The sequence below is a fragment of the Hakea prostrata genome, chromosome 9 (assembly GCF_041222555.1).
Source record: "Hakea prostrata isolate BN-2017 chromosome 9, UWA_Hpros_2, whole genome shotgun sequence".
NCBI lineage: Eukaryota > Viridiplantae > Streptophyta > Magnoliopsida > Proteales > Proteaceae > Hakea > Hakea prostrata.
Window position 1 is genome coordinate 60,311,680 of NC_142608.1, and position 22,463 is coordinate 60,334,142.

A 22,463-nucleotide genomic window follows, 5' to 3' on the forward strand; every position below is an offset into this window, starting at 1 on the left:
TTCTTCTGCTTCCTGGCTTCTTGCTTTCCTCCTCGCTCGGTTTGTGGTTTCTCTTCTTCCGGCGTTGTTGTGCTTCTCTTCCTTTCTTTCTTCCTCTTCGTTGTCCCCCTGCCGTCTGTCTGTCTGTTCTCCGCTTGTTGGTCCCTTGTGTGGGGTTGTTTTTGCCGGGGTGCGCGTCCCGCGCGGCGTGTGCTGCTCCTTTGGTTGTTTTGGGTGGCGCCCCTCGTCTTGTTTTCCGTCTGCTCCGGTGGGCGTGGGCCTGTTGTGGGTGTGTGTGGCTCTCCTTTTCTGCCTCTCTGTGCCCCCCTGTCTTTCCACGGGGGGGCGCTTGGTGTCCCTCCCCCTCCGTTTCTTTGGGTTTTTCGTCCTTGGCTTGTCCTTTTTTCTTTGTTGACCCAGGGTGCCTTGCGCTTTTGGCTGTGCTGCCCCTCGGGGGTCCGTGTTCCCTTTTTTTTTTTTTAGTGAACTAGTAACCTTTTTCTATTTTGATGAGCATTTTTCCAATGTGCGAGGGTTTTTAATACCAATCACAAAAACAGGGGCTTATAGGGATAAGGAAGGAAGGAGGATGAGGGGGGAGGGGCGTAAGAGGTGTAGAGAAAAATGGAGATTTAAACATGAGACCTTGTTTTTAAGTATTCATAGTGAAAGATTGCTACCACCATGCTAAATACACATTTGCAAAACATAAAGTAGATCAAATTATCTCGTGTGACCAAGGACATTATGAGTAAGGGTGGTAAGTTCATTGTTGTTTCAAAAGAGTGTTAGAGCCTACTGGTTCGTCTTTGGTCTAGACCTCCTGAAGACAAAACGAGAGTGAGAGTGGGCCGCATCTGCGGACGGGAAGCCACCTCCAATGATTAAGTCAATTAACGTGAGGAATCTATGGTCTCCGCCTTAAAGAGTAAATGCTCAAGAAGATGGAGAGGATAATTTTTTTTTCTTTGAAGTAATTGTAGGAGAGTAATGGCTGGAGATTCAAATCTTACCCTCACCCACGCATAGTGATGATATGTAGAGCTGATCCATACCTCAAGTGATAGTAGACGCTTCATAACCCTACATGCCCACATACTAGAACGAAGGGTGGATAGGGATTCTCGGGGAAACTTGCTCAACAAGCTAATCGCTTATTCTGCTGGATAGCTGGAGATTTCATCGTTGAACCAAGTGGTCAGCATCAAGTTGTCCTTGATGTGACGTCAATCTCCAGTTGGGGAGACAAAACGTAGAGACATAGCACTCGAGACTAGTCTTGGACGAATGAGAAGCTTCACTATCAATAATGAACATTTAATGATCTCCATTGCATTTAATGCTGTAATTGACGTCTGGATAAAGATACGCCAAATCTCCTATCAGCGCTACTTTCGTTGGAAAGTCACACGATGACAGCTAGATATCACCACAATATCCACTTCTCAGTAGACATCCCCTTCGAGAAGTGTTTAATATGAGACCAGATTTATGTGTTTGGTTTGATTCAAACGATTTGCCCTGTTCAGTGGCTTGAACCATAATGAACATAATAGGTATTGAGTTCAAACCTTCGTCTTTCTACACCTTCACTTCGCTCCACCCCACCTTGCCTCACGAATAAAAAAAGACTAGGTAAACCCCCGAATAACAAAAGACTAGGAATTTCAAGTCTGAGAAGCTATGCTTTGGATTTCTCTTGAGATGCAGAAATCCATAGAATACTTGTAAGTGGTAACACATAAAAAGTCGACATAAATAATAAACAAAAGAAAAAACTCGACTCCATTCATAGAGATAGTCCATCCGGTTGCCACTATTTGTTTCAGCAAAGAGACTCGCGCTCGACCCTAGGAATCGACGTATATTTCCAGATTATATACATTAATAATTTCCTTAATTTTGACTTAAATCTTAGGGGAAAGCCTCTGAAAATCCAGATATTTTCCATTTTCTTTCCTCTTCAAGCTCGTGAATTCTACTGCCCTGATCTTGCACGGTCAACCGTGCCATTACAGTCTTCTACGTCACGCTGTCTCCTGCAAGAATCATTCACCAACTTAACTTTCACACCAAATCCGACCCCTGATTCCATCTTGAATCTCACCTTCGGCCTCACCGCCGGCAAAACCCTCCTCTTCTCCTCTATATTGCACCGCTTAACATCAACAACTCGATTAGTTCTGGAATCGTTCTTTTCTTCATTGCCATCTCTTCCCACTTCGCTTTGAACCCTAATTTCAATCTTCTTGTACGTACTCGGATCAGGAAACGCTGGCAACCATGGTGGAATGTGAGAAAAGTCACTGTTTTGACCATTAACCTTTCTGGGTTTACTCAAAGGTAATGAAAGACGTGATCTTTTCCCAGTATTGCAGCGAGGGATTGGCTTTGCGAAAGGGATTTCATCGACACAACTCACGAAACTCATGATATCCCCAATAACTGTAGAATCTAAGATGGGTCTGTTAATGTCCGAAGCGCCACGAAAGCCATGAACTGAGTTCATTTCCTCGATCGCATGAATCACATCGAAGAGATTGCATTCAGTTCTACCGAAGAAGCCGGCGTTTGATGAGGCGGATTTCCCTAGGGCTCGCATGTACCTGGTTGCGATATTTGAGAGAGCTTCTAGGGCAGAGTGTTGAGAACCGGAGAAACCAATAGATTGGCAAATCTGAGCGACGGCAACCTTTGATATGGCCTCCCTGAAGAGTGACGGACTGTTGATTTCTCCATTATTTTCGTTCATGGCGAGGATCTGAAGAAGAATCGTTGTGAAAATTTCATGGAGGAAGACAAAATAATTCCCCCTAAAACCCTAACCGAACACTCGAGACCATTACTTGAGAATCGTTTCTGATTTCGTTATCTATGTATACCACTCGGTGGATCAGAATATTTTATAAGCAAAACAAAGATTCTAAATTAGCGGTTTTTGATCAAGGTGCATTACGTTTTCTGTACTCGTCCCGAATTTACAAATACATCCTTCAATATCTCTTAATTACGAGTATAGCCTTGTACATCTAAAAGTGACGTGGCGTAACTAGAAAGAGCTACGAGTACGGTCAATTTCGGTGTGTGTCTGTATGTTTACATTTCTTGTTGCAGAGATGACCTACAGTGGAAGCTTCCTCAAGCAATCGTATTAAAGAAAACCTAAATTCTTCTTCTTGTGTACATCATTTGATTCTGGGCTTTCTTCAATTCAGACGATCTGTTCAGATTTTTGATAGGGATACGTAAATTGGGATTCTGTTTCTGGCTTTCAAGGTACTGTGTGTTTAGCGAATCCATTTTCTGGGCTTTGTTTTGGATGGTTTTTGATTGGTGGGTATCTTTGTTTGGTTGAATAGAAGAACTAAGTTGGAGTTTAACGCTTTTGAATTTGTCTGCTTATACTTCCTCTGGTGATTTTGAACGTCATAACTTCTCTGCTTCAAGCCTGCAACAAAGAAATTATTGCTCTTTTTTGGTTTTAACTAATTTTTTTTTCTTCTTTCTCTATGTTCTTGTTCTTCATTAATTTATGAGCCCATTCTGACATCCAATAGCAATTGGTAGGTTTTTGTTTTTGATAATTCTTTTCCTGTATTAACTTCTGAAGGTTCCATATTTGACTTTTTTGTTCCTGTGTTGGACTTCTAATTATTGAGAGAGCAAGTTTTACTTATGAGTCTATGTTTATGTTTACAGTCTTTAAAGATCCATTTATTCATTAATAAATTGTGACCTAGGATGCTTTGGCAAAGGGTTTTCCAAATTCTCTTCCCATAGGAAATCCTTTTCACTTATTGACAGAAATAAAGACAAGCCAAGCTGCCCTCCAGATAGGCAAACCTCAAGAGTGTGGTCACTCTTTGGTACCTAGTCTACAGTAGCTGAGCTCTGTGTATCCCATATTCCCATTCTTGGGCAGTTTTCTATTTTGACACCAGCTGTTGAAGATTTGACAGTTCGGTTACCCAAAAAGAAAAAGAGAAGTTTTGAAAGTTTGATTCACTAGGCTGGGAGGGTAGATACTTTTCTTATTACTCAGTGGTGGGAGGGTCACCTGCTGAAAAATTGTGATCACATCGTCAATGGGTGATCATACGGAGACTTATAGTTAGACTCTATGCTACACTTAAGATTCCTTGTCTGGCCCCTCCTTTCTCAAATTGTAGAGAAGTGTCTCTATTGCTGGCTTGTAGTTTGTAGTTGATGAATTCATTTTGGAACTGTGTGGTTCTTATTATTTGTAAAGCGGGGGGATTTTCTATTTGTGATGATTTTTGTTGCATTTTCTTGTTGACAGTGATATTAGCTAGATGCTCCCATTAAGTTAGTATGAATGAAAACCATGCTTTTGCATGCGGGAGTTCTAGTTCCAGTGTAAGTAGCAGTGTACCAGATACAGAAGATGATGGAATCATTGCGAGTATCTTATCTGAAGAAAATGCAAGAGAAGATGGCAGGCTAGGGAAGAGGCTCTCTCATTTGGATTCCATCCCGGTAAAACCCCACTGTCAAACACAGTACTTTTTCATTTACATGTATAATTCTAGGGTGGTGGTGGCAACATGAGTTGCTTCCGACTTCCTTTGGTTGGCTACTTTATGCCTGGGATTCCTCGAGTGGAAAAACATATGTGCAGGTAAAGAAAACCTAGAATAATATGCTGGATCGATTCCAAAACCATTTCCTACAGTATAGGTGAGTACCAACTGTTTTTCTAAATATTAAAATTAAAAAGAAGAAGAAAATGCTATGAGTTCATAATTTGCGGTCCTACAAACACCATCACATCTTGCTGCTTGAGTGTACTGTGTAGTTACCTTGACTTCCTAAAACTAATTGAAACTGCTTGGAATTACTAGAGATTTGGGAATTCGACTTACCTGTAGAATAACACAACTCTGTAAGTAACCCTGTAGAAGATCTTCCAAATAAACAAATATATAATGAAAGTTCACAAAAAACACTGGAGAACTCTTGTCTTCATCTGAGAGAACAGATATATAAGTGTCAAACTGGAGTGACTACCTGAACTATACTATAAAGCATCTGTTCTTTCTTATAAAAAATAATATGCCACTTATTAATGCAATTGAAGAAGAGAGATTCAAAACATTTTCGTAGACAGATATCAAATATCATCTAATCTAATATCTAAAAAGCATGTCAACTGATAAGTATTGAAGAAAGACAGATTCTCTAACCACATGAAACTTCCCTGTTGAAGAACTAAACCATAGCAACAAATTCCAATATAAAGCCAAGAATGTAAGCTGTAGCAAAATAGCAGCAGTAGAAGAAAACTATTCTTCATCTCAAATAGTCCTAGATTTGTCCATCATACTATTGGAAAAGGCCCTTTCTCTACAATGAAGGGCATACCTGGTGCATGAGGCTATTGTGTGCGCACAAATCTTCAAAATTAGGGAAAATTTCAGAGATAGTGTAAAATAAATAGCAAAAAGCAGCCACCCCACATGTATGCCAAATTGGCAAGCCCTGCCTTTTCCGTTAGAATGGTTAATTGATTAGAGGAAAGGACAAATATATCCTTAGCAGTATTTGTGTACTAAAAATGAAAGCTACAGTTATACCCTATTCTTTAAGACCAATATACCCTTTATCTCTTTTCTTCCCCATTAAAACGTACGATCTTCCATCTCTCATTTCTCCTCTTCCATTTCTCTGATTTGAAGTTACACCACTGGGAAGTTAAATAGAGGGGGACCACTCCACGACCTCCGTCCCTCATTTGTAGGTAACTTGGGAAGGTAGTCCCATGAGTCAAAGAATAAACACAGCAACATCCATTGATGATGAATCAAGGGGAACCTGCAAGGCAATAAATGCGACTTCATGTTAGTGGAGAGTATAAGCAAATATAACCAAACATTTGGTTCATGTCTTCATGATTGGACAGTGCCTCCAGTCAATCGTATAATTAGAAATATGTTTGTGCAAATGGAATTAGATAGAAAACTAATTAAATCCCAGCCACAATTTACCGAGATTTTGGATAGTCAGAGTCTTCCTTTGATTCCCCTCCATAAGACCTCTCCTCCGCTTATTCTGCGTTGCTAACAGCTCTTGTTTGCTCGAGTTGCTTTGCCCCTTTCTCAAAGATATCTTCGATGATGACCAAGGCCCACAGGAGTTGTGTGGCATGACCCTCTCCAATTTGGGTGGGGGTCCTTGTCAAAAGAGGAGGTGAATTTCCCACTAAAAACTCCAGGATATTCTTTCAGATCTTGAGGTGCATGGCTGTAATGCCTATTGGGCTGTGGATCTCCAAAGAAGAAAAGAAAACTGGGATTTATTGAATTAATTTGGTGACCATCACTTAGGAATGGAGGAAGAAGAAATGAACTCATGATGAAATTTAAGATTTTATTTTACTAAGTGCAACATCGTAAGGTTAGAAAAAATTGAAGGCAAGGGGTTAAGGGCAATACTGTAAAGTCACAAGACATTAAAGGCAACTCAGGTTTTATGAAATTATCTAACCACGACCTAATGGAGTTTGCTAACAGAGTGTACCATTGTGCAAAAGTAAGAGACATTTTGGGGTGTCTTTCCCAATTTGACTTATTTTTGGGGTATATGTGCCTTTTGCTATTTATTTAGGGGTGTCTTTGAAAATTTCTTTAAATTAAAATAAAAGGAAATAAAAAAGGAATGAGCGAGAGTAGGGAAATGGAAGAAATAGGAGAGAACCTCTTTGACTTGTGAATCTATCAAGGAAACTATTGTCTACCTACTCAATGAGTAGATTTGATAATATTCTTTTCCATATTTTCTCAATTCAAGGATATTTATCCTATAATGTTGCAGGTACACCCATCCTCCATTCCTATTCTCTCTCATATTCATCTTCAACTACTCACTCTAACTTTCCTTATATATAATTATAGAGTTAAACCCAATAACTAAATTGATAAAATAGGATTAAGACAATGCCTAGTCATCGCAAAATAAAGTTGTCGGTCTCGAGGACCGTGAAGTCGAAATAAGTAAGTCCCCTTGGATCCCAATTCATAGTAGGAAAAAATTTAGTTAGCGGAGCAAACATTTCGTAATACGCGGACCCTATCATAGAGACGATACTTGATCTGTAATGCTTAAAACTTCCTGGATGGTACATAAGGTACTCCCTTGGATTCATTTTCTTCTTCCTCGTCATCAGCTTCTTCTTAACAACTTTCTTCTTTGCCATCTTTTTGCTCATTTGCTTCTTCACCATCTTCTTCTTATTTGTCTTTTTCTTCTTTGGCAGCTGTATTGAATATACCTTTATGGTTTCCCCTTCTTCCTCGTGCTCTTCTATTTGTTCGTTTATGATTTCGTGAACTTGGCAATGCGCTTATCTTTTCATCGCTATCCTCAATTCGGCCAAATCCTATTGAACATCTTGACAAATTTCAACCATTTCATTGGAGATTGCCATTATATTTCGAATAATTGATTGCATGACCTCAATAATCTACGTCTTCAAATCCATAGTCGCTGAATTGACCTAGATACTGAGACCAAATGCTATGCGCAAAGATATCTTTAAAATTAAAATAGAAGGAAATTGAAAAAGAATGGGAGGAAACAAGGAAAGAGAAGAAATAGGAGAGAAAATAGATGATTTGTGGTTCTATTGAGAAAACCACTTCCTCCCTAGTCAACGGCTGGATTTGTTAATATTCTTTTCCATATTTTTGTTCTCAATTCAAGGAATTTTATCCTTTAATGCTGCAGTTACACTCATCCTCCACTACTCCCCTATTTACTATCATTTCCACCTAAAACTACTCAATGTAACGTACCCAATATGGAGTTATAGAATTAAACTAATAACTAAATAGATAAAATATAATTAACACAACAATTAATTACAATAATTATCTAAATGTAAAATAACTACTCAATGCAAATAGAGTTGGATAGGTACATACCAGTCGGTAGTCTTACTTCTGCTTTTGCAGAAAGCATGGTTCTAGGATTTGGGCTTTGACCATCCCGACTGCAATCTGCTTGAAACTGGTCTTTTCCTTGTAGTAATGTGCAATTGCTTCCTAGCCAACTTGAGGAGGAGATGATTTTGAGGCCAATAAACGGTGTTTTGACATGATTACTGATATATAGCATATTTATGTGGAGATTGGCTGGAATAATTTTGTACAAACACTTATTTATGCCAAAATTCATTGAAGTAAGTGGATTTGTATTTGAATTTTATTTACCTAAGATAACTATCATAGACAAAATAACAGCCTTTATTCTGGTATCCAATAAAATGGTTAAAAAGTTCAAATTCTAAAAGGACAAAGAGGGGGGGGGGGGGTCCTAGAAAAAACAGTATTAAGTTGCATCGTGTTTCGAGATTCTTCAATGGTGTGACGACGAATTATTAGAAATTAGTAATTTTGTGAGATTATTTGCAGAGTTTTAGTTCTGTGGGTTCACATGTAGCTTTGATCATATGCTCCATTCATCTGAGCTGCACATGTATGTGTTTGTATTGAAGAAGATTCTGTTTGTGTGTGTGCTAACTATTATTAAGTACTCTAGTTAACTATTCTGTGCCCCCCCCCCCCAAAAAAAAAAAAAAAAAAAAAAAAAAAAAAGAAGAAAAAAAAAGGGAAAAAAGGAAAGAAAGAAAGTTGAATAAATGAATCCTATGTTTGCCATGGAAGTTTATTTATTGTCAATTTTCAATAGCCATAGGTATTTCTCAAAATATTTAATCATATCAAAGCTATCTTTACCAGCAGCAATGATTCAAAAAGAAAAGAAGCATAGTAAAATGAATTTCTCATTTTAAAAGAAATAATTAAGTCCATGTTTTTGGATTATGTAAGCTTGATTCAGAAGCCACATAAAATGTACAGCATAATAGAGAGATTTGGCGCTTACACATAGCTAGCCAGTGGTGATTGTCATGCAAGTAGTTTGTTTTCTGCTAACTGTCTATTTAGTACTTCTTTAGATGTTTAGTTTCTTGTCTGATACTGATAATTATTGTAGTTTTACGAATATTGTAGAGAAGCTAATTGTCTGATTTGTCTAATATTTCCATTACTAAGATAGCTGTCACCAATGCATTGAATCTATTTTATTGATTGTTTCTGTTTTCAGCACACTCCTTGTGTTAACAAGGAAATTCCTGATGTCAACGATGCAACTTTGGATCATGAAAGACTGTCACAGAGGTGGTGACTTTTTATAGCTGAACTGTGTACAGAAATTCTTATTAGTTCTTTTGATGCAAGTTGTGAGATGACCTTGTCAGGCTTTCCTTCATTCATTGCTGACTGGTTTTGCTGATATGTTTTTGTGATGTTGATTGTTGTCTGTCAAGCATGAGGACAAGTTTCTCTGTTTTTCTTCCTTTCTAGTATTAGTCCAAAAAATGATATATGTTATATGTCTAACTTTGTGTACTGACATTGGTACAACAAAGTATACTTCTGGGAGCAGTCAGGAGTATCAACAGACATAATTTTCTTGTTGTGATGTTAATTTGGTAATTCAGATTTCGCTGTATTGATGGGGGTTATATTGCTTTCGTAACCAAACATATATGTTATGTATCTAACTTTGTGTACTGATATTGGTACAACAAAGTATACTTCTGGGAGCAGTCAGGAGTATCAACAGACATAATTTTTTTGTTGTGATGTTAATTTGGTAATTCAGATTTCACTGTATTGATGGTGTTTATATTGCTTTGTAATCTTTGGTTATCTTGCAGCTTGTCTACCTATGGGTTGCAAGAGCTTCAAATGGAAGGAGATGGAAATTGTCAGGTTTGGCATGAGTGGTCTCCTTTCCGTTTACCTGTTAAATCTGTAGTAGTTATTCATGTGCTAGTTTCTTATCAACTTACACTATATTCCTTTGCCATTTTCGACACAGTTTAGAGCCTTAGCAGATCAGTTGTTCCGGAATCCTGATTATCACAAACATGTCAGAAAAGAGGTGGTGAGACAGGTGAGTTCCTCTTTCTCCCCCCTCACTCACACATCTCAGTTCTTAACTTATTATGTTTTGGCTTATCATTGCTGGTGGGCTTCCAGGAAACCTACTCCTAGGTGGCATTTTAGGCTTAAAGTGTGCTGATAGAAAAAGAGGTCTGACTAGTTTATTGGTTTAGTGTTCTTCAGTATCTGGAACAGAGGTTGGCCAAAGGAAAATAAAGTGTAAATGCTGAACTGGAAATGTATGCAGAAAACCAGGGTTTACTGAAGCAAGGCAGAGCTAAGGTCGATTAGGGCTCTTGAAGGATGAAACTTTGATCTAATGAAGGTATTGGTTGGTCTAATGGTGGTTAATGACGGAGAGAAGAGCTGTTTGAGAAACAGGTATGATTGGATACGGAAAGGGTTTCAGCCAGAGCAGAGTATGTTGGCAAGATATCAATGTTTGGGGCTTTGGACTCTAGGTCTGTGGATACAGTCTAGCAGGGAATGATGAGGGTGGTGGTTGGATGAAATATCAGGACAAACAGAAGAGTCAGTTTGATGAAAACCTGAAACTGGTACTAATAAGGGAGCATTTGTAGGCTTGAGAGGTTAGCAAAACTGGTTGAAGTAGAGACTTACAGGATTAAAGATTGGCAGAACAGGAAATGTACGATAGTCATAACTGTGCACCTCAGATCCACGTAATACGTAACTCAATCTATTGCTGCTGGAAATCTCTAAATAACTTGAAATAAAATTTAAAAATTAGTGCCTCATCCCGTATATAACTTTGACCCCTAATACTTGGGCTTATTGTTTTGGCACATGACATTAGTTAAGCACATATATATGCCCATGGTCCAAATAACCCAGTGGGACTTAACTTCCAAGGCTGATTAACTAGATTTGGTGTCTTCACCTGCATAAGTCGTGTTTGAAACTTACAAAAAAAATTTATAGGAGAGGAGAAAAATGATGTCTTTCCTCAACTAGATCGATTATATTGAATTACGTGGTTGAGTTGTAGATTGACCTGGAGGTCTCTTCATGGCTGTTGTTGTTGAGATCGTTATTAGTGATAATTTTCTTAACCTTTCATTTATTCGTGTTCATTTCAATTTTACTTAACAGTGAAAAAAATGTACTAGTAAGATATTATCATGATTGACAGTATGTATTAATTATTTAGTCTTTATTTGGAGAGTATCTGGATGTGGGATGGCTTCTTTTAAAATATTGCATGCTTAAGTATGGAAAAGTCTTAGTTTATGAGTGGGGATTCCAGGAATGGCTTCTGGGAACTAATTTGTCACAGAATTCTTTTTCTATGTTGTCCATTTTCTTCATAATTTTCAGAATTTCCCATCAATAGGATTTTCATTACTTCCCTTAAGCTTTTGCCAATATCAAGAATCTCTTCTGGCATTTGAAGCACTGTGGCCTTGATCCTCGTTCTTGATGTGAATGTCCTCATTGTAGCATTCTATATTTTGTATTGCATGGTCAAAATGAATTAGGACCATAAAGGGTGTAGACAGTATGAATTGTACCATTGCTTTGATAGTTCAATGAAACCATAATGTCCTCATTATCACAAGCTTCCACCACCGCAGGGTCATGGAATGGCCGTGATGTATTTAGCGTTACCTTCTCTCTGTGGAGAGACTGTTTCCTCACGAACCTGTTACGACTAGGCTGCAATGGAGCAACCTTATCATTGCACCGAGATCCATCCTCATTTGTGAAACACTGATATCAATTTTGTGTTATGCCCACAAAGAAACACTTGTCAGTGTATCGCCTCATTCTGTAATTTGAGTACTCCCTAACTAGTGTAAAACAAAATTCCAAAATAAAAATAAGAATGAAAACCTAACTAGATGGTTCCTTCTCACTCCTCCTCACTCCTTGGAAAACATTCCCTGGTTGAAGAACTTATTGGGGATTTTGTGGTGTTGGTACTTTGACCTGCTGCCTACTAAAGATGAGAGAAGATATGTAACCTCCTAAAAAACACTATATTCACATACTCTTGACTGTTATACCAGAAAAGTTGTACTGCCATGAGATTTTAAAACTGGATTTTGTTTTGGGTCATTGTACAAAGCAACGAATCTGTTCTCAGATTGAGAAAAATCAGGAATAAAATATCATTGAAGTACTAAAGAGTTCAGCCCTTTAAGGATCATATCAGATGGAAGAGTACAATGAACAGCTGCATTATGGTGGATCCTATATCAAGATAAAAGTATTGACCACCATAAAGGGAATCTATATGGTACAGTTTACTGATACTAGAGCACATAGACCTGATCAAATGATGATGGAAGCAGTCTGATTGTCTTTGCATTCGACTAATAAGTTTTCATTAGCTTGGCTATGTTGGTACCTGAATTTACTGCATGGCCTCCAAGAGGTGGCTGAACCAGGCTTTTGAAGTGCTTAAGGCCATACAAGGATTTTCTTACTTGCAGAAGCAAAACCAGTAGGCATGTCAATGTAAGTTTCTTCTTCAATGTCAGCGCATTCTTAATGTCCATCTGTCAGAGATTCCATCCAAGGCTAGCGGCTCAAGATAGTAAAAGCACTGACATAGTTCATCTGAGCAACTGGAACAAAGATTCTTTGGCTGTTGATACTGCAAATTTTGGTGAATCACTTGGCTGTTAAGCTTGCCTTGTATACTTGATAGTTTCTTCCGTTTGTTTAGAAGTAAACACACATTTGCACCCTATTAGTTTTTTTTCCTTTCAGGATGATGGACAAGTTCCCGGATACATTCTTTTTCAATGCCTGCATTTCCTCTAGCATGGCAGCCTTCCAATTCGGATCTGTAATAATGTTTTCCAAATCCCGTGGAATGATGCAAAAGACGTGGAAACACACTCACATGATAGAAGTAGATAAAGATTCAGAAGAAACAAAATGGAAGGTAGGGTGTTGAGTTCAAAGTATACCCCTTTTCGAGTAGTGATAGAAAGGTTGTAATCCAAAGCAAATAGGAACTTAATCAGGTATGGGAGAGGTATTACCTGATGGTGGAGGCAACAAATCTGATGCAAAGGAATGGGGTTGGTTGCCAATAAGATCCTTTTTCTTGGATTGTGTTTGAGAGTAAGCATAGTTGTCAAGGCGTTGCTTAGGCCTCCAGCTCTTTGGCTGTGTCTAGGTGCCCAAGTGTTGTCTAGGCAATGCTTGGGCACCTTGTTTGGGCTTCCACAAATTTTCTGCTACCCCATGGGTACCTTTTTGCCTAGATGCCATGACTAAGTGTAAGTGTAAGTGACACCCTGTGTAGGCTGAAGCTGCTGAACTGATGGAGGAATAAAAATCTCCCCTTGCCATGGTCTATGTGCTCCTCTTGAAGTTGAACAGTGTCGGTAACCAAGGGAAGCTTTTCCTCTAGGCTCTTCCATTGCAGAGGGGGGCATAAATAGGTTCAGATTCATGTAAAGCGGATTCTTCCCTTTTAACACAACAAAAAGCCCAAGGATCCGACTTGGGGTGAAAACGAAATAATTTTGTGCAAAGCAAACACAACCAGTTGCCTGAGGGAGGGAGGGAAGAGCTAAGGGAGGGTCCTGTGGGGGGAATAAAAGGGTCTTTTGTTTTGGCCTATTGATGTGTTTCTATGTGCTTTTGAAATAAACTGGCTGCCCTTTGTGCCAGAAACACCAACTTCCAAATGTTTTTATTTTTTTTTTTTATTTTTTTGGTGGTGGGGGGGGGGGGTCTAAAAGGGCTGACTCCAAATAAAGTAATTGTTCCTGACAATTTTTTTTCCAGAGGCTCAAATGAATAAGAGAGAAGAGAAAATGCCTATAACCCTTCATCCACTTCTACCTCTTGGAACATAAACATCATTTTCAAATTGTTTTTTATTTTATTTTTATTTTTTATGCACAGAACCTGGGAAAAAAAAAATTTCAGCTCAAAAACATGTGTTTCTAAACAGAAGCCTTACCAACTGCACCCTTAATGTTAAGAAGGGGTTGGTTTCTCCATTCTGAAATGCCATTTTCTTGTGGAGTCTGAACACAAGAGGTTTGACTGTTTGGGAGAGAATACCTTGAGAATCAAGTTGTGGTGGGAGGCGCAACAATAATGAGAAGGTTGGTCTGTACAGCAACAAGATGAGGTTGTGGCAGGAAGCAGTGGCTTCTATGCAATGACATAGAGGTCAAGCTGTGAGACACAGGGACATAAGGCAGCATAATGACTGGAGATCACAGTGGAGAAGGACAACAGAGACAGCAGCAGTGATCAATGATCGATGGGAGGAGGCATGGTGGTTAGGTTAGTGAGACATGGTTGCATTGTTACTCTGCCACATGCTATGGAGCTCCTGTGGCAGTTGGAGAACCTTGCTGGTGGTGCAGAGGAAGAGAGGGAGGGAGGGAGAGAGAAAAAAGGAAAAAAAAGGAAGGAAAAAACATGCTTAGGTTTTTTGGGTTCTTATACCAAGTTGAGAACCAGAGAACTAGTGAATGGTTCAACTTGCAAATAATGAAAAAGGGCCACTTTGTTTATGATGAGATTACAACTGGCATAATTATCTTAGTGTAACTGTAGCTAATGGAATTAGAGTCTGATGCCTTCTCGCATCTGAAAAGTATGCAATGGCATCTTATAGGCTTGTGTAATTCTTTGAGGAGCTGACCATTTAGTAGGGATATGGCTGAATTCTTGTAACTACTTGAGGAAATGAAGGGTGCCATGGTATACGTAAGCAATTCTTTGGGTTCAGTGTTTGATGAGCTGGGAGGATGGTGACCCCTCTTCCCAGTTGTCCTTCCTGTTATGGTTATCTTGTAGGGTTTCATCTACCTCTTTTGGTTTGTATAGCCCACTTCGTTTACGCTGATTCGTCTCGCAAAGTTCTTTACCTCTTTTTATTTCCACTCCTGCATATTGTGGTTTTTCATTTAGGCTGCTTTGGCTATATTTGTTAGCATTTGTTCCTATGTTTTCTCTGTAATTTTGTTTGAATTGTGTTATCACATTCTTTCTTTTTGTATGATGGTCAATTGGTTCTTGTTAATTCAATCTTGACATGCCAATGAACTCTGGCACTTCTCTCCCTTTCCAAACCAAAGTGAGCTGTATTAGATTATTAGTTGCAACTAAACGAGGTGAGCACACATGAGCAAGACCCAGATAGGCTTATACTTGTGTTTATATTGTCTATTTTCCACCAATGTTCTTTATTTTGATTAGTTTATTCTTTTATTAGGTAGAGGATTTTTTTTCTCTCATTTTTAGTACTTCTGCTAAGGTGATTAGGGAGGCAATTTCAGTTTCAGTCCAGTGAGCTTTTGCTTTAAAATGCTGTGTGGAAAACAGGAGAGATCTGATTTCTATTCTTCATATTCCACATGAGCAGATGAGCTATTTCTGTAGCAATTTTTACCCCTGTTTTTGTCCATCACTCTTCGGAGTTGTGATGCCCAATTGGTTCTCACACCTGCCAGATAGTTTTTTTTTATAGTTTTCATTCTATTATGTTATTTCCTGACAAATTTCCCTACTCCAGCTAAAACGTTTTAAGAAGCTGTATGAAGGATATGTGCCGATGAAGTACAAACAATACCTGAAGAAGATGAAAAGGTTTGACATTCAGGATTCTATGTATCAATTTTCCTCCTGTAGAATTTCAAAGAACATTTTCCATTTCTTCTATTGGGTGTGTGAATAATTATCTTTATTTCTTGCTGGGACTTTCTTGCAAAAATTGTTTTCTGATTCTAGATCTGGCGAATGGGGAGATCATGTTACCCTACAAGCGGCTGCAGATCGGGTAAGAAGATGTTTTGCATATATGTTGTTAATTATCTTTAATACGTGTCAGCAATAGGTAATTTCTGGAAGAGTGAAGGACAAAGATAGGTGAAGAGGGGAGGTTAAAAGCACTCTGTCACTGAAGCTCGCATTGAGGAAAATTGGTTGCCTCATCTATAGTATGAGAAAAAAAATGGCCACTCTACCACCCACTTTATGACTACATGTACTCTGTTGCCACCCACTTTTTGACTATATATGCATCATTGTCACCCACTTTGTAACTAAGATGTATACCCCATTAATTGAGAAGTATTTTCTTGGAGAAAAAAAATGAAATGTGAGTCTTCCCACCATCACACATGGTCCATATTTTGGTTAAATACTCTCATGCTCTAGTTGGTAACTCGAACCTACTTGAAGCCTCAAATTTTCCCGCTTAGACCCTTGAAAACTGTGATTTAGGTTCTTCACAGCCTAGGAAACCCTAGAATTTCCATTGTCCAAACCAACCAACCAACCATCAGAATCCTCAACAAATCTGACTAATTACCTCCATATCCTTCTAACAATACTATTCAAATTTTGTTGAGTTCTGGTTATTCAAAACCCTAGATTCCCCAAGTTTCTATTTCCAAAACCTGGAAATCAAACCTAATTTTCTGTTTCTTAAAATTCAGCAATAACCTGCCATCAATGAAACAGCATACTTCCTTGATAGGCTCCTAGAACCTAACCCTATCATCAAACTCTTGGTTCTACCAAACCGTAACCCTAATTTTGACCTACCCAAGCTTACCAGTTCATCCTAGATCCTAGGTATTAGCCCCTAGGTGGATCCTTTCCAATCTAGAACTACACAGGCAAGTCACTTGATGAACCTCGATTGACACATCATCTCACTATGATGAAGTTAATCAGTATATTTAGTGAGGATGAGCTCGTGCTTCTTAATCTTCTATAGAAGATTTTAGGCATGAATTCTGTTGAATCTAGTCAATGAGATAATAAATCTTCAGGCCCTTCTCACATCCTGCTGTAGGAACTTGACGTGATGCACCATTATCATTTTCTGAGAGCTATCATGGTATCATTTGACATCCTGGGCAAACAACTTGTTTGGTGGTAGTTTTAGAGACATCTATAAGCGGTAAGCCGTAGAGTACCAAAATGAGGAACTGTTCTAGATGGTCCTTCATCATCTCAATTCTCAACGTTGATTCTCCTCACAAAAGCATGAATCTTGGAGATTGTTCTGTTTATCAATTGTGTTTTTGAATGATTATTTCAGTTTCTTCAGAAATGTGGATTACCTTAAGCTGATTTTTGTTTTCCAGTCTTTATCTATCAATAATTTTGTCCTGCTTTTTTCTTTTTTTTCTTTGTGAGTTTCAAATCTGAGATAATAAAAGAGGAGCTCGTGTTACTTGTGATGAGACTGGGTGTACTTAGAAGTGGTCTTTGTTTATGCATACATTTTCGCTGCCCTTACCTTGTACTCAACCATTTTGGTGAAACAATAGTGATTATACTATCAGAAAAAGGAGGCTAAGTATTCAGTACCTGGGAAGTGCATCAGAAGAAGTTTCTTCTCACTTGGTGTTTCCTGAAGGAAATGCTGTATAAGCTCTACATGAAAGGACCATGAAATCTTGGTTTGCATGGGTGGGGGAGTGTTGATTTATGCATTTATACTGCCCTTTCCTAATAATTTGAGCTTTTAGGTGAAGTAGTAGTGAATAGTTGATGTATAGGTTAAAGGTGCCTTTTGCAAACAGTCACAGCTTCTAGCTGAAAAGGTAGAGAATATGGTATCAGCAAAGGAGGCTGAATTCAAGTGTTTGACTCCTAGGAAGTGCATCAAAGGAGTTTACTGACATATCTTCTCCCTCAATGGTGCATGGGCTCTATGTGCAAGTCTTTTTTGTTCTTGGGTTTCAATTTATTATGGTTAATATGGTTCATTAGAATTATTACCAGAAAGTGCCAGGATTCATCTTTTTCATGCATTGCATATTTCCTTTTGTCTATTTTATGTTTACATTTTATATTTTGATTAACCTTGACTTTTTTTCCCCTGTCTGACCTAGTTTACTTTTTTGCAGTTTGAGGCCAAAATTTGTTTACTAACTTCTTTTAGAGACTCTTGTTACATTGAAATTGTTCCCAAGGACAAAGCTCCCACTAGAGGTAAAGTGTATAAATTTTGTTCCCGTAAGTTGTTTTCCTTTCTGCTTTGGGTTTCATATTTGCTATGATATCATCATATGGTTGTGAGCATGGTTCAAGATCTCTATCTTGAGGCCCATGTCGCCAACTCAAAAAGACCAGTTTCAAGGCTAAACGGGGGCAACAATGGCTAGCATAGGGTTAGGATGTTATGGAATTTAGGTTATGAAGGATGTATCTTTCAAGAACTCAGTTTCATTGATGTAGGTCCCAGGACCTCCCCCAAAAGGATTCCCAAGGCCCAAAGGAGGCCCGAAGGAAGCCCTAGGTTTGCTTCCCAGCAGCCTAGGACCCCCCCTCAATACATCAGTGGTTGTTTGTTAAATGTGGAAGACCTACTTGACACCAGCAGGGGCATACTGCGTACCTGTAATTAGAATTTCATTAGGGTTTTCATCTGTCTTTAAATATTGGTTAGTCAGCCTAGGTTATGTCAGATCTATTAGTAATTAAACATACCTGATAAGGAGTCCTTTTGCCTTTAGGTTAGTGATCCTATTTGAATTCAAGTTAAGAGTTTATGTTGAGTACAACGAGGAAAGTCAGTACAAATGCTATAAATAGAAGGCCTGTGCAGGTAACAGACCTTAAATTCAGAATACAATCAATAGAGAAGTGTGTTGCAGGCTTGTAGACTAAGAGGAAAGTGTTACTTGAGCTTCTCATCAGTGGTAAGGTATCTCCAAGTGATTAAGCAAGCAGTCTAGGTTTTCAAACTGAAGGTTCCCTCCTTTGGCAGTGCTTGCAACCTGCCTCCACTACTCCATCTCACCTATTACCGAACATAGTCAAGTCAGCCTTGTTCCATTCACCTTTCCCCTCTTTGACATTGTTGTTTCAGCAAAACCTACCCTATTCAGTCCTCCTTTTCTCAATAAACCCTAGAATTCATAATTCTTGAACCCTCCATTAAAACCCTTCCCCTTGGAGGTTCATAAACCCTCTACAGCTGCTAACACTCGATCCCAGCATCAGCCCTGTTCACTCCTTTAAAACCCTAAATACTTGCTGCCTGAAATTCTGTCTCTAAACCTATGGTCTTAATACTGAAATTGTGATCCAAAACCCTAGATCTTCAGAACTATAGTTCCACAAATAATTAGTTTAACCTTGGACCTGTAACCCTAAGTTAGTCTCTTTACACCCCATCCAAGTAAACCAGTCCCAGTTACACTTCACCTGAGAAACCCTAAAAACCTTAAATAGAGCCTCATTAGTGTCTCTTGTAAACCCTCACACTAATTCCTGAATTGAGGAGTTCTAGTCCGCAATCTGTTATACAAACAAGTCAGAAATAGAGAATCTAATTGTTTGCCCAGTTTTTGAAACCAGAAACAGAGGACTTTGTTGAGAGTTCAATTTCAGAATCAGAATTTTGTTTTAGCCCTAAACAGAAGCTTGACGTAGTCCTGGAATGAACTTCTTAAACCTAGTCTGTCTCGCTGCTATTCATGCAAGGATCTTGGCTTTCTGGCCCTCATTCACTTGAGTCCCTAGTTAGACTGAGATTTTGCTGAGGTGTTGTGCCCGTTTTTCTTTTGGTTGAAATTAAAGCTAGATTTCAGTGAGAAGCGTGAAGTCACAGTAAGAATGCCGAGATATTACTGAGATATTTGGAAACTTCCTGAGATTTTAACTCACAGGACATTTTGTTGTCTTAGAAGTTAGAATCGTGGTGAATTCTCATGCTATGGGAGTAAGGGGATAATACATCATATGAGTAAATCATGAGAACAAGGGGAACCTGAATATATTAGATTAGGGATGGGGAGAGAAATCTTATCCAGTGACTAGGAGAACGCCTTAAAGCTCTTCCTTTTGCAGCCAGAAAACCAGGCATCTCAAAAACCATAGGAAATTAAAATAGGTTAGGGCTGGGGAAAGAACTCATATTAGGAAACCAGGAGAATATTGGGAAATTGAGGCAGTGTCTGGTATGCATTCTAAGTTGTTTCGCATTTTCTGGTGATACGTATGGTAATTTTTATTGAAGGTCGGGCAACGATGCAATGGTGTGTCAGACCAAGCTCTCAGCAAAAATTGTAGGGGTAAGACTGCGTAGGAACACCCCCCCCCCCCCCCCCAAAAAAAAAAAAAAAAAACAAAAAAAAAAAAAAACCAACCAATTCCACTTATACGGAAGCCTTCAGCACTGTGTTCATCCTTAAAGTAGTTGTTTTTACTGTTTGACAATGCAAAGAAATTTCCTCAAATAAATTAACTTAGGGACAGGAAAAAGACATGTAACTCTTTCTTATCTTTGAGGAAAGCAAAGTGGCGAAACCAAACTACCTGGGATTCTCACCAGAAGGTTTAAATCTGGGCATACAACAGCCCCATCGGCCTTTATCAAATGCCAGACATCCTCCTCAAAGAAGAAGAAGAGAATGAAAAAGATTCGTCATTAATATCAATATTTTGGTTCAACTTTTGCCCCTTCCAATTTTATAAACCTTGCATAAAAAACTCCGCCGGCGTTTGCTGCCTGTCCTTTGCCCGTGTAAAGGAGGAGGTTTGGTGCGTTGGGTCTGCAGCCGGTACCGGAAAAATTCCAGCCAAACCCCTTTCACAGGGATTCTGCAACCCCTACATAAAAAGGGAAATGGCCTTCTCTAGGTTACCTAGACTGAGTGGTGAACTGAACTAGACCTTAATACCTAGCCTAGCCAAACACTTCAAAGGAAAACTATGTAAAGCCCTTCATTTTAACCAGTGGTTAAACTGGCTGAATTCAAGAGCAAAAATACTAAAATAAATTGATTATAAAACAGATTCCATTCCAGCCAGACTAAACACTTGAAAGAAAAACTACCAAAATAACTTCAGTTGAACCACCGTTGAACAGGGTGAATTTAATAACAGAAGCACCAAAATAAAATTATGTATGGAAATAAAACATCTAATCTTGCATGCCTCCCCTATTACCTATACTTTAGGTCCAAAAAGGGGACTTAATACATTGAAATCCATGCGATCAAAGCCCTAACATATATAGAACCAATCATAGACCCATTCCTAGTAAAACAAGCCTATTTCAGTGAGGAATCTGCATCATGGTGGTCAGATCCCTATCAGGATGAGCTGCAACCATGCTGAAGCTAGCATACAAAAAGTGATGGTCTTTCGACAAGCAGGATGACATTGATCCAGAGTGGATCATTAAGTTCTACCTGTGGGCTTGGCAGATCATGAAGTGACAAAAATAGACAATTAAAGTGCATCATAGGATTCTTATGGTTAGGCTAACACTTTTTTTGGTTGACCAGTTTCTTGGATGGTTCCTTTGGATAATTTATTTATCTTCATTATTGCAGAGCTTTGGCTTAGCTTTTGGAGTGAAGTTCACTACAACTCTTTGTATACTGCTGGAGGTAGTGGCATGTGTTTAAGTGACTACTATCACATGATGGTTGTTGCTTCTTCGTCTGTGCATATCTCAAATGTTTTTATCATTGCTGTGCCACCTGTTTTTCTCTGATTTACATCCATGTATTCCAATGACACTGAACCATTGCTTTCTGATTTTGCAGATGTTCCAACCAGAGCACCCAAAAAAAAGCATTGGCTCTTCTAGAGCCCTTAATCTTCTTGTACATATACATATATTGCCACTGTATGTTGGTTACCATGAGACTGTTCAATGGTGATGGCAAAGTGATCCAATACTACCTTGTATGCTTAAATTCTCCAATTTCTCTCTTCTTTATATTCATCAAAGTTGTGGTCCTCTAGTTTGAAATATGAAGTTGTAGGGCTGGAGCAGATAAGGAAAGAAAAGGAAAAGATGATATTCCAACTCATGTTGTACAGTAGTTTTGAATTATAAGAACTTTACTGGAGAATGACTTTCCTTTCCTTTCCGTGTGATTTGCTAGAATCCCTTACTTTATGGAAGCAATGAATCTTGAATATCCTAACCCTTTTAAGTTGTGCAAGTGTGAAATGATGGGATTGGAATTTTTTTGGGTGGGGTTGTTTTGTTTCGGATTTAATCTTTGACATTCATTCCAGTTGTATACAATGAAACCTGAAACCTGAAACCTGTCCCCAGGGTTGGTTACTTTGTCTGGAAATTTTCTCAAAAGTAAAGCCTAAAGAAGAGTTAGGTTTCAGACCCAACTGAGATTAGAACAGATCCCGCCGTTGGGAGTGGGTTGGAGAGTTTCCAATCAATCATAAGTTTGGAGGTAAAAATGTTTGAATTCAAAATTTTGAGAGAAAATTCATGTAGTCCAACCAACTATGAAGAAGACTCAAAGCATCCTTGTTGAAGCTACCTCTAATCTGGGTTGCTTCTTTTTTATTGATTAAGGAACATTAAAATTCTGGGTTTCTGATGAGCAAGTCTTAATACCATAATCTTCCTCATAGACACCTTGTTAGAAACATAATTATAGCATTATGGAAGATGGGTTTTGAAGAATCATTTCTGAAGTACTTCTTGAAAATGTTTTCTCAAGTCAATAGATAGCTGAGTCAATCCAAAGCGAAAGCCTCTGCAAATTCTTCACCAACTGGATTTTGAAA

At 38.6% G+C, this 22,463-nt stretch overlaps 2 protein-coding genes across 2 annotated transcripts; one reads left to right on the forward strand and one right to left on the reverse strand.

Moving 5' to 3' along the window:
- The first annotated feature begins 1,902 nt into the window (after positions 1–1,902).
- On the forward strand, positions 1,903–22,310 carry LOC149005915 (Cysteine proteinases superfamily protein). Its single transcript, XM_089136054.1, has 10 exons — positions 1,903–3,255; positions 4,280–4,476; positions 9,103–9,176; positions 9,719–9,773; positions 9,883–9,957; positions 15,463–15,536; positions 15,678–15,726; positions 17,813–17,897; positions 21,251–21,307; positions 21,467–22,310. Exons 2-10 carry the CDS (start codon positions 4,312–4,314, stop codon positions 21,508–21,510), a joined length of 678 nt encoding a protein of 225 aa, XP_088992180.1. The 5' UTR covers positions 1,903–3,255; positions 4,280–4,311; the 3' UTR covers positions 21,511–22,310.
- LOC149005916 (transcription initiation factor TFIID subunit 8-like) lies at positions 1,958–2,731 on the reverse strand. The gene has a single exon (XM_089136008.1). It carries the CDS (start codon positions 2,729–2,731, stop codon positions 1,958–1,960), a length of 774 nt encoding a protein of 257 aa, XP_088992134.1.
- Positions 22,311–22,463: the final 153 nt, after the last annotated feature.

What these genes read in the sequence shown, in the direction of transcription:
- LOC149005915 (XM_089136054.1), top strand. Translation starts at nt 4,312, where the DNA reads ATGAATGAAAACCATGCTTTTGCATGCGGGAGTTCTAGTTCCAGTGTA. An exon ending in GAAAAGAGGTGGTGAGACAG is followed by an intron (nt 9,958 to 15,462) that starts GTGAGTTCCTCT and finishes TCCCTACTCCAG; the next exon opens with CTAAAACGTTTTAAGAAGCT. An exon ending in CTCTTTGTATACTGCTGGAG is followed by an intron (nt 21,308 to 21,466) that starts GTAGTGGCATGT and finishes CTGATTTTGCAG; the next exon opens with ATGTTCCAACCAGAGCACCC.
- LOC149005916 (XM_089136008.1), bottom strand. Translation starts at nt 2,731, where the DNA reads ATGAACGAAAATAATGGAGAAATCAACAGTCCGTCACTCTTCAGGGAG.